Genomic DNA, 11,511 nt, shown 5'->3' with positions numbered 1-11,511 from the left:
TATGTACAAGAATATAACTACTATAATACTGCCCCTATGTACAAGAATATAACTACTATAATACTGCCCCTATGTACAAGAATATAACTACTATAATACTGCTCCTATGTACAAGAATATAACTACTATAATACTGCCCCTATGTACAAGAATATAACTACTATAATACTGCCCCTATGTACAAGAATATAACTACTATAATACTGCTCCTATGTACAAGAATATAACTACTATAATACTGCCCCTATGTACAAGAATATAACTACTATAATACTGCCCCTATGTACAAGAATATAACTACTATAATACTGCCCCTATGTACAAGAATATAACTACTATAATACTGCCCCTATGTACAAGAATATAACTACTATAATACTGCCCCTATGTACAAGAATATAACTACTATAATACTGTCCTCTATGTACAAGAATATAACTACTATAATACTGCCTCTATGTACAAGAATATAACTACTATAATACTGCTCCTATGTACAAGAATATAACTACTATAATACTGCCCCTATGTACAAGAATATAACTACTATAATACTGCCCCTATATACAAGAATATAACTACTATAATACTGCCCCCTATGTACAAGAATATAACTACTATAATACTGCCCCTATGTACAAGAATATAACTACTATAATATTGCCGCTATGTACAAGAATATATATATATAATTGTCTAAGAGGTACTTCCGTCTTTATGTCCTCAACTTCCATAACGGAAATCCCGCGTTGCTGATTGGTCTCGGCAGCTGCCTGTCATGGCTACCGCGACCAATCAGCGACGGGCACAGTCCGATTAGTCCCTCCCCTACAGTCACAGCGCCCGCCACCCGCTCCATACTCTCCGCAGTCAGCACGCACACAGGGTTCATGCCAGCGGTAACGGACCGCGTTATGCCGCGGGTAACTCACTCCGTATCCGCTGCTATTAACCCTGTGTGACCAAGTTTTTACTATTGATGCTGCCTATGCGGCATCAATAGTAAAAAGATGTAATGTTAAAATAATTTAAAAAAACAAAAAACCTGCTATACTCACCTTCCGTCGTCGGACGATGCGCTCGCACCGGCTTCCATCTTCTGTTCCCAGAGATGCATTGCGAACTTACCCAGAAGACTTAGCGGTTTAAAAGGGATATGGTGCACACACTGCTAAATACTGCGTGGGCAGTGTTATATACCTACGTGTCTGAGCAATATACTACATGACTGGGCAATATACTACGTGACTGGGCAATATACTACATGACTGGGCAATATACTACATGACTGGGCAATATACTACGTGACTGGGCAATATACTACGTGACTGGGCAATATACTACGTGACTGGGCAATATACTACGTGGCTGGGCAATATACTACGTGACAGGGCGATATACTACGTGACAGGGCGATATACTACGTGACTGGGCAATATACTACGTGGCTGGGCAATATAATACGTGGCTGGACAATATACCACGTGGCTGGGCAATATACTACGTGACTGCAATATACTACGTGACTGGGCAATATACTACGTGACTGGGCAATATACTACGTGGCTGGGCAATATACTACGTGGCTGGGCAATATAGTACGTGGCTGGGCAATATACTACGTGACTGGGCAATATACTACGTGACTGGGCAATATACTACGTGACTGCAATATACTACGTGGCTGGGCAATATACTACGTGACAGGGCAATATACTACGTGACTGGGCAATATACTACGTAACTGGGCAATATACTACGTGGCTGGACAATATACTACATGGCTGGGCAATATACTATGTGACTGGGCAATATACTACATGGCTGGGCAATATACTATGTGGCTGGGCAATATACTACGTGGCTGGGCACTATACTACGTGGGCTGGGCAATATACTACATGGCTGTGCTATATACTACGTGGCTGGGCAATATACTACGTAACTGGGCAATATACTACGTGGCTGGGCAATATACTACGTGACTGCAATATACTACATGCCTGGGCAATATACTACGTGACTGGGCACTATACTACGTGGCTGGGCACTATACTACGTGGGCTGGGCAATATACTACATGGCTGTGCTATATACTACGTGGCTGGGCAATATACTACGTAACTGGGCAATATACTACGTGGCTGGGCAATATACTACGTGGCTGGGCAATATACTACGTGACTGCAATATACTACGTGACTGGGCAATATACTACGTAGCTGGGCAATATACTACGTGACTGGGCAATATACTACGTAGCTGGGCAATATACTGCGTGGCTGGTCAATATACTACATGGCTGGGCAATATACTACGTGGCTGGGCAATATACTACGTAACTGGGCAATATACTACGTGGCTGGGCAATATACTACGTGGCTGGGCAATATACTACGTGACTGGGCAATATACTACATGGCTGGGCAATATACTACGTGACTGCAATATACTACGTAACTGGGCAATATACTGCGTGGCTGGTCAATATACTACATGGCTGGGCAATATACTACGTAACTGGGCAATATACTACGTGGCTGGGCAATATACTACGTCGCTGGGCAATATACTACGTGACTGCAATATACTACGTAACTGGGCAATATACTACGTAGCTGGGCAATATACTGCGTGGCTGGGCAATATACTACGTGGCTGGGCAATATACTACATGGCTGGGCAATATACTACGTGACTGGGCAATATACTACATGGCTGGGCAATATACTACGTGGCTGGGCAATATACTACGTGACTGGGCAATATACTACGTGGCTGGGCAATATACTACGTGGCTGGGCAATATACTACATGGCTGGGCAATATACTACGTGGCTGGGCAATATACTACGTGACAGGGCAATATACTACGTGACTGGGCAATATACTACGTGGCTGGGCAATATACTACGTGACTGCAATACACTACGTGGCTGGGCAATATACTACATGACTGGGCAATATACTACGTGACTGGGCAATATACTACGTGGGCTGGGCAATATACTACGTGACAGGGCAATATACTACGTGACTGCAATACACTACGTGGCTGGGCAATATACTACATGACTGGGCAATATACTACGTCACTGGGCAATATACTACGTGGGCTGGGCAATATACTACGTCACTGGGCAATATACTACGTGACTGGGCAATATACTACGTGGCTGGGCAATATACTACGTGGCTGGGCAATATACTACGTGACTGGGCAATATACTACGTGGCTGGGCAATATACTACGTGACTGGGCAATATACTACGTGACTGGGCAATATACTACATGGCCATGCATATTGTAGAATCGGGCCACCGTCTAGTAACTGCTATAATACTGCCTGGCAGCCAATCGAAGCACGGAGCTGCACAGCCAATGAGCAGCTGCAGTTCCCAGAGAAGGCCACTCCCCTGACACGCCCACTAGACTCGCCGCCCAGCCCCTCAGTCCACGCAGATCTGCAGCGGCTGTAACCACAACTTCCGGCTCTTGTCCTACCTTATAAGGTGTTAGGACCCTCTCTTTCCGGTGACGCCATTTCCTTGGAGACACGGTCATATGACCAGGACTCCGCTATCATGGCCGCCGCCTGCACCGGGGTCAGTGCGCTGTGAGGACCGGGACAGGTGAGTTCTGCACCTCTGTATACCGCGGTCCTGTGACGTCACTACCTGTAATTACCGCTTTACGTTATATTTACGTCCTGTGTGATGTAGAAATCTCCGCACTCAGAGATCGGACGCTGAGGAAACTGCCGGATCCTGTCTGTCTCAGGTGATGGCTGGTCCTGGGGGCTTCTGGTCCTTGTTGGGGGCAGTGGTCGGACCCTGTCTCTCAGGTGATATCTGGTCCTGGGGGCTTCTGGTCCTTGTTGGGGGCAGTGGTCGGACCCTGTCTGTCTCAGGTGATATCTGGTCCTGGGGGCTTCTGGTCCTTGTTGGGGGCGGTGGTCGGACCCTGTCTCTCAGGTGATATCTGGTCCTGGGGGCTTCTGGGTCTTGTTGGGGGCAATGGTCGGACCCTGTCTGTCTCAGGTGGTATCTGGTCCTGGGGGCTTCTGGGTCTTGTTGGGGGCAGTGGTCGGACCCGGTCTCTCAGGTGATATCTGGTCCTGGGGGCTTCTGGTCCTTGTTGGGGGCAGTGGTCGGACCCTGTCTGTCTCAGGTGATATCTGGTCCTGGGGGCTTCTGGTCCTTGTTGGGGGCAATGGTCGGACCCTGTCTCTCAGGTGATATCTGGTCCTGGGGGCTTCTGGGTCTTGTTGGGGGCAATGGTCGGACCCTGTCTGTCTCAGGTGGTATCTGGTCCTGGGGGCTTCTGGTTCTTGTTGGGGGCAGTGGTCGGACCCTGTCTCTCAGGTGATATCTGGTCCTGGGGGCTTCTGGTCCTTGTTGGGGGCAGTGGTCGGACCCTGTCTGTCTCAGGTGGTATCTGGTCCTGGGGGCTTCTGGTTCTTGTTGGGGGCAGTGGTCGGACCCGGTCTCTCAGGTGATATCTGGTCCTGGGGGCTTCTGGGTCTTGTTGGGGGCAGTGGTCGGACCCGGTCTCTCAGGTGATATCTGGTCCTGGGGGCTTCTGGTCCTTGTTGGGGGCAGTGGTCGGACCCTGTCTGTCTCAGGTGATATCTGGTCCTGGGGGCTTCTGGTTCTTGTTGGGGGCAGTGGTCGGACCCTGTCTCTCAGGTGATATCTGGTCCTGGGGGCTTCTGGTTCTTGTTGGGGGCAGTGTTCGGACCCTGTCTGTCTCAGGTGATATCTGGTCCTGGGGGCTTCTGGTCCTTGTTGGGGGCAGTGGTCGGACCCTGTCTGTCTCAGGTGATATCTGGTCCTGGGGGCTTCTGGTCCTTGTTGGGGGCAGTGGTCGGACCCTGTCTGTCTCAGGTGATATCTGGTCCTGGGGGCTTCTGGTCCTTGTTGGGGGCAGTGGCCGGACCCTGTCTGTCTCAGGTGATATCTGGTCCTGGGGGCTTCTGGTCCTTGTTGGGGGCAGTGGTCGGACCCTGTCTGTCTCAGGTGGTATCTGGTCCTGGGGGCTTCTGGTCCTTGTTGGGGGCAGTGGTCGGACCCTGTCTGTCTCAGGTGATATCTGGTCCTGGGGGCTTCTGGTCCTTGTTGGGGGCAGTGGCCGGACCCTGTCTGTCTCAGGTGATATCTGGTCCTGGGGGCTTCTGGTCCTTGTTGGGGGCAGTGGTCGGACCCTGTCTGTCTCAGGTGATATCTGGTCCTGGGGGCTTCTGGTTCTTGTTGGGGGCAGTGGTCGGACCCTGTGTCTCTCAGGTGATATCTGGTCCTGGGGGCTTCTGGTCCTTGTTGGGGGCAGTGGCCGGACCCTGTCTGTCTCAGGTGATATCTGGTCCTGGGGGCTTCTGGTCCTTGTTGGGGGCAGTGGTCGGACCCTGTCTGTCTCAGGTGGTATCTGGTCCTGGGGGCTTCTGGTCCTTGTTGGGGGCAGTGGTCGGACCCTGTCTGTCTCAGGTGATATCTGGTCCTGGGGGCTTCTGGTCCTTGTTGGGGGCAGTGGCCGGACCCTGTCTGTCTCAGGTGATATCTGGTCCTGGGGGCTTCTGGTCCTTGTTGGGGGCAGTGGTCGGACCCTGTCTGTCTCAGGTGATATCTGGTCCTGGGGGCTTCTGGTTCTTGTTGGGGGCAGTGGTCGGACCCTGTGTCTCTCAGGTGATATCTGGTCCTGGGGGCTTCTGGTCCTTGTTGGGGGCAGTGGCCGGACCCTGTCTCTCAGGTGATATCTGGTCCTGGGGGCTTCTGGTCCTTGTTGGGGGCAGTGGCCGGACCCTGTCTCTCAGGTGATATCTGGTCCTGGGGGCTTCTGGTCCTTGTTGGGGGCAGTGGTCGGGCCCTGTCTGTCTCAGGTGATGGGTGGTCCTGGGGGCTTCTGGTCCTTGTTGGGGGCAGTGGTCGGACCCTGTCTGTCTCAGGTGGTATCTGGTCCTGGGGGCTTCTGGTCCTTGTTGGGGGCAGTGGTCGGACCCTGTCTGTCTCAGGTGATATCTGGTCCTGGGGGCTTCTGGTCCTTGTTGGGGGCAGTGGTCGGACCCTGTCTGTCTCAGGTGATATCTGGTCCTGGGGGCTTCTGGGTCTTGTTGGGGGCAGTGGTCGGACCCTGTCTGTCTCTCAGGTGATATCTGGTCCTGGGGGCTTCTGGTTCTTGTTGGGGGCAGTGGTCGGACCCTGTCTGTCTCAGGTGATATCTGGTCCTGGGGGCTTCTGGTCCTTGTTGGGGGCAGTGGTCGGACCCTGTCTGTCTCAGGTGGTATCTGGTCCTGGGGGCTTCTGGTCCTTGTTGGGGGCAATGGTCGGACCCTGTCTGTCTCAGGTGGTATCTGGTCCTGGGGGCTTCTGGTCCTTGTTGGGGGCGGTGGTCGGACCCTGTCTGTCTCAGGTGGTATCTGGTCCTGGGGCTTCTGGTCCTTGTTGGGGGCAGTGGTCGGACCCTGTCTGTCTCAGGTGGTATCTGGTCCTGGGGGCTTCTGGTCCTTGTTGGGGGCAGTGGTCGGACCCTGTCTCTCAGGTGATATCTGGTCCTGGGGGCTTCTGGTCCTTGTTGGGGGCAGTGGTCGGACCCTGTCTGTCTCTCAGGTGATATCTGGTCCTGGGGGCTTCTGGTCCTTGTTGGGGGCAGTGGTCGGACCCTGTCTCTCAGGTGATATCTGGTCCTGGGGGCTTCTGGTCCTTGTTGGGGGCAATGGTCGGACCCTGTCTGTCTCAGGTGATATCTGGTCCTGGGGGCTTCTGGTTCTTGTTGGGGGCAGTGGTCGGACCCTGTCTGTCTCAGGTGATATCTGGTCCTGGGGGCTTCTGGGTCTTGTTGGGGGCAGTGGTCGGACCCTGTCTGTCTCTCAGGTGATATCTGGTCCTGGGGGCTTCTGGTTCTTGTTGGGGGCAGTGGTCGGACCCTGTCTGTCTCAGGTGATATCTGGTCCTGGGGGCTTCTGGTCCTTGTTGGGGGCAGTGGTCGGACCCTGTCTGTCTCAGGTGGTATCTGGTCCTGGGGGCTTCTGGTCCTTGTTGGGGGCGGTGGTCGGACCCTGTCTCTCAGGTGATATCTGGTCCTGGGGGCTTCTGGGTCTTGTTGGGGGCAATGGTCGGACCCTGTCTGTCTCAGGTGGTATCTGGTCCTGGGGGCTTCTGGGTCTTGTTGGGGGCAGTGGTCGGACCCGGTCTCTCAGGTGGTATCTGGTCCTGGGGGCTTCTGGTCCTTGTTGGGGGCAGTGGTCGGACCCTGTCTGTCTCAGGTGATATCTGGTCCTGGGGGCTTCTGGTCCTTGTTGGGGGCGGTGGTCGGACCCTGTCTCTCAGGTGATATCTGGTCCTGGGGGCTTCTGGGTCTTGTTGGGGGCAGTGGTCGGACCCTGTCTGTCTCAGGTGATATCTGGTCCTGGGGGCTTCTGGTCCTTGTTGGGGGCAGTGGTCGGACCCTGTCTCTCAGGTGGTATCTGGTCCTGGGGGCTTCTGGTCCTTGTTGGGGGCAATGGTCGGACCCTGTCTGTCTCAGGTGATATCTGGTCCTGGGGGCTTCTGGTCCTTGTTGGGGGCAGTGGTCGGACCCTGTCTGTCTCAGGTGATATCTGGTCCTGGGGGCTTCTGGTCCTTGTTGGGGGCAGTGGTCGGACCCTGTCTCTCAGGTGGTATCTGGTCCTGGGGGCTTCTGGTCCTTGTTGGGGGCAATGGTCGGACCCTGTCTGTCTCAGGTGATATCTGGTCCTGGGGGCTTCTGGTCCTTGTTGGGGGCGGTGGTCGGACCCTGTCTGTCTCAGGTGATATCTGGTCCTGGGGGCTTCTGGTCCTTGTTGGGGGCGGTGGTCGGACCCTGTCTCTCAGGTGATATCTGGTCCTGGGGGCTTCTGGTCCTTGTTGGGGGCGGTGGTCGGACCCGGTCTCTCAGGTGATATCTGGTCCTGGGGGCTTCTGGTCCTTGTTGGGGGCAATGGTCGGACCCTGTCTGTCTCAGGTGATATCTGGTCCTGGGGCTTCTGGTCCTTGTTGGGGGCAGTGGTCGGACCCTGTCTGTCTCAGGTGATATCTGGTCCTGGGGGCTTCTGGTCCTTGTTGGGGGCAGTGGTCGGACCCTGTCTGTCTCAGGTGATATCTGGTCCTGGGGGCTTCTGGTCCTTGTTGGGGGCAGTGGTCGGACCCTGTCTCTCAGGTGATATCTGGTCCTGGGGGCTTCTGGTCCTTGTTGGGGGCAGTGGTCGGACCCTGTCTGTCTCAGGTGATATCTGGTCCTGGGGGCTTCTGGTCCTTGTTGGGGGCAGTGGTCGGACCCGGTCTCTCAGGTGATATCTGGTCCTGGGGGCTTCTGGTCCTTGTTGGGGGCGGTGGTCGGACCCGGTCTCTCAGGTGATATCTGGTCCTGGGAGCTTCTGGTCCTTGTTGGGGGCAGTGGTCGGACCCTGTCTGTCTCAGGTGATATCTGGTCCTGGGGGCTTCTGGTCCTTGTTGGGGGCAGTGGTCGGACCCTGTCTGTCTCTCAGGTGGTATCTGGTCCTGGGGGCTTCTGGTCCTTGTTGGGGGCAGTGGTCGGACCCTGTCTGTCTCTCAGGTGATATCTGGTCCTGGGGGCTTCTGGTCCTTGTTGGGGGCAGTGGTCGGACCCTGTCTGTCTCAGGTGATATCTGGTCCTGGGGGCTTCTGGTCCTTGTTGGGGGCAGTGGTCGGACCCTGTCTGTCTCTCAGGTGATATCTGGTCCTGGGGGCTTCTGGTCCTTGTTGGGGGCAGTGGTCGGACCCTGTCTGTCTCAGGTGATATCTGGTCCTGGGGGCTTCTGGTCCTTGTTGGGGGCAATGGCCGGACCCTGTCTGTCTCAGGTGATATCTGGTCCTGGGGGCTTCTGGTCCTTGTTGGGGGCAGTGGTCGGACCCTGTCTGTCTCAGGTGATATCTGGTCCTGGGGGCTTCTGGTCCTTGTTGGGGGCAGTGGTCGGACGCTGTCTGTCTCAGGTGATATCTGGTCCTGGGGGCTTCTGGTCCTTGTTGGGGGCAGTGGTCGGAACCTGTCTGTCTCAGGTGGTTTCTGGTCCTTGTTGGGGGCAATGGTCGGACCCTGTCTGTCTCAGGTGATATCTGGTCCTGGGGGCTTCTGGTCCTTGTTGGGGGCAGTGGTCGGACCCTGTCTGTCTCAGGTGATGGGTGGTCTTGGGGGCTTCTGGTCCTTGTTGGGGGCAGTGGTCGGACCCTGTCTCTCAGGTGATATCTGGTCCTGGGGGCTTCTGGTCCTTGTTGGGGGCAGTGGTCGGACCCTGTCTGTCTCAGGTGATATCTGGTCCTGGGGGCTTCTGGTCCTTGTTGGGGGCAGTGGTCGGACCCTGTCTGTCTCAGGTGATATCTGGTCCTGGGGGCTTCTGGTCCTTGTTGGGGGCAGTGGTCGGACCCTGTCTGTCTCAGGTGATATCTGGTCCTGGGGGCTTCTGGTCCTTGTTGGGGGCAGTGGTCGGACCCTGTCTGTCTCAGGTGGTATCTGGTCCTGGGGGCTTCTGGTCCTTGTTGGGGGCAGTGGTCGGACCCTGTCTGTCTCAGGTGATATCTGGTCCTGGGGGCTTCTGGTCCTTGTTGGGGGCAGTGGTCGGACCCTGTCTGTCTCTCAGGTGATATCTGGTCCTGGGGGCTTCTGGGTCTTGTTGGGGGCAGTGGTCGGACCCTGTCTGTCTCAGGTGATGGGTGGTCCTGGGGGCTTCTGGTCCTTGTTGGGGGCAGTGGTCGGACCCTGTCTGTCTCAGGTGATATCTGGTCCTGGGGGCTTCTGGTCCTTGTTGGGGGCAGTGGTCGGACCCTGTCTGTCTCAGGTGATATCTGGTCTTGGGGGCTTCTGGTCCTTGTTGGGGGCAGTGGTCGGACCCTGTCTGTCTCAGGTGATATCTGGTCCTGGGGGTTTCTGGTCCTTGTTGGGGGCAGTGTTCGGACCTTGTCTGTCTCAGGTGATATCTGGTCCTGGGGGCTTCTGGTCCTTGTTGGGGGCAGTGGCCGGACCCTGTCTGTCTCAGGTGGTATCTGGTCCTGGGGGCTTCTGGTCCTTGTTGGGGGCAGTGGTCGGACCCTGTCTGTCTCAGGTGATATCTGGTCCTGGGGGCTTCTGGGTCTTGTTGGGGGCAGTGGTCGGACCCTGTCTGTCTCAGGTGATGGGTGGTCCTGGGGGCTTCTGGTCCTTGTTGGGGGCAGTGTTCGGACCCTGTCTGTCTGAGGTGATATCTGGTCCTGGGGGCTTCTGGTCCTTGTTGGGGGCAGTGGTCGGACCCTGTCTCTCAGGTGATATCTGGTCCCGGGGGCTTCTGGGTCTTGTTGGGGGCAGCGGAGGTGTTAATTTCAGACTGTTGCATTATATGTTGCAGAGCTGCGCCATGGTCTATGGTTTCGTTATCCACACGGTGGGCCCTGCTCCTGGGGGTCCGCCCTGCAGGGTCCTGTATCAGCGAGTTTTCACCTGCGGAGTCTTAGACGATCAGCAGCGGACGGATGATGAATTTCTAGAGAAGGAGAATGTGAGGAGGAAGCAGCAGATGGCGGCTGTGGCTCGGTAATGTCCCCCCGCTGCACGGACAGATCCCCCACAAGATGCTCACATCTCCCATGATGCATTGCTCCACTCTCTTCCTCAGGCAGGTGGAGTCGCGGTGTCTGCTGAGACGTCAGGTCTCCGCTCGTCCGGCTGCTGATTCGGAGGAGCCGGTTGTTCTCCATGAGGAGGATGTTGGGGTCCTGGGGTTATCGGCGGGGGCGCTCTTTCCCCAGGAGATGGTCGTGCTCTGGGTCGGAGTTCACCTCTTCGGCTTCACTATGATCTGTGACCCCCAGGAGAACCTGACGCTGGCGGAGATGACGCTGCGGATGATGGTGAAGTATCTGCTGGAGACGCTGCGCCTCCTCACCCACAGCAGTCACGCCGTCCTCCGCGCCGACAAGATGGAGCTGATCCTGGACGCCTTCATACCGCAGGGGACGCTGCTGTTCCTCAGTCACGCGGCCGTGCAGGCCCTAGAGAAGGAGCTGAGCGGGTGCTTGACCGCCTGAGGAACGACGGTTCCATGTGACGGGGTGACGGCGGTCTGAGGAATGGCGGCCCTGGCTTACGGGGCGACTGCGGCCTGAGGAATGACTGTTCCATGTTATGGGGCAGCGGTGGTCTCAGGAATGGTGTTCCATCTTATGGGGCAGCAGTCTGAGGAACGGCGGTTCCATGTGACGGGGGCCTGAGGAATGGCGGTTGTGGCTTATGGGGTGACGGCAGCCTGAGCAACGACTGTTCCGTGTTACGGGGTCGCGGTCTGAGGAATGGCAGCCCTGGCTTATGGGGAACGGGGATTCCATGTTACTGGGCAGCGGTCTGAAGAACGGTAGCCCTGGCTTAAGGGGCGACAGCCGCCTGGGGAACAGCTGCCCCACCACATCATATGGGATGACGACCGCCATGTTGACCATCAATCCTGCATAAATAAATATTTTTTTTTTCAAGATCTCTGCTTGTTGTCAATGACTGGAAATCCTCTATTACGAGGC

The 11,511-nt window shown here is 55.5% G+C and overlaps 1 protein-coding gene across 4 annotated transcripts; it reads left to right on the top strand.

The window, feature by feature from the left end:
* The first annotated feature begins 3,452 nt into the window (after window positions 1-3,452).
* On the top strand, window positions 3,453-11,468 carry AP5S1 (adaptor related protein complex 5 subunit sigma 1). 4 transcript variants are annotated; one of them, XM_069745087.1, is made up of 4 exons: window positions 3,676-3,766; window positions 8,349-8,361; window positions 10,347-10,531; window positions 10,614-11,468. In XM_069745087.1, the coding sequence occupies exons 3-4, from the start codon at window positions 10,356-10,358 to the stop codon at window positions 11,023-11,025; spliced, it is 588 nt and encodes a 195-aa protein (XP_069601188.1). In that variant the 5' UTR covers window positions 3,676-3,766; window positions 8,349-8,361; window positions 10,347-10,355; the 3' UTR covers window positions 11,026-11,468. The 4 variants fall into 4 exon arrangements, with proteins under 4 accessions (XP_069601185.1, XP_069601186.1, XP_069601188.1 ...); XM_069745086.1 differs by lacking the exon at window positions 8,349-8,361 and adding an exon at window positions 7,894-7,906 and having other exon boundaries at window positions 3,687-3,766; XM_069745084.1 differs by lacking the exons at window positions 3,676-3,766; window positions 8,349-8,361 and adding an exon at window positions 3,453-3,633.
* Window positions 11,469-11,511: the final 43 nt, after the last annotated feature.

The sequence above is a fragment of the Ranitomeya imitator genome, chromosome 1 (genome assembly GCF_032444005.1).
Source record: "Ranitomeya imitator isolate aRanImi1 chromosome 1, aRanImi1.pri, whole genome shotgun sequence".
In the NCBI taxonomy this organism is placed as follows: Eukaryota; Metazoa; Chordata; class Amphibia; order Anura; family Dendrobatidae; genus Ranitomeya; species Ranitomeya imitator.
The sequence above is the reverse complement of the archived record's forward strand: the minus strand, read 5'-3'. Positions and strand labels throughout refer to the sequence as shown.

Bases quoted from the DNA above. Each gene is read 5' to 3' on its own strand.
- AP5S1 (XM_069745084.1), top strand. From the start codon at position 10,356: ATGGTCTATGGTTTCGTTATCCACACGGTGGGCCCTGCTCCTGGGGGT. The intron at 10,532-10,613 runs GTAATGTCCCCC...TCTCTTCCTCAG, and splicing joins CAGATGGCGGCTGTGGCTCG to GCAGGTGGAGTCGCGGTGTC.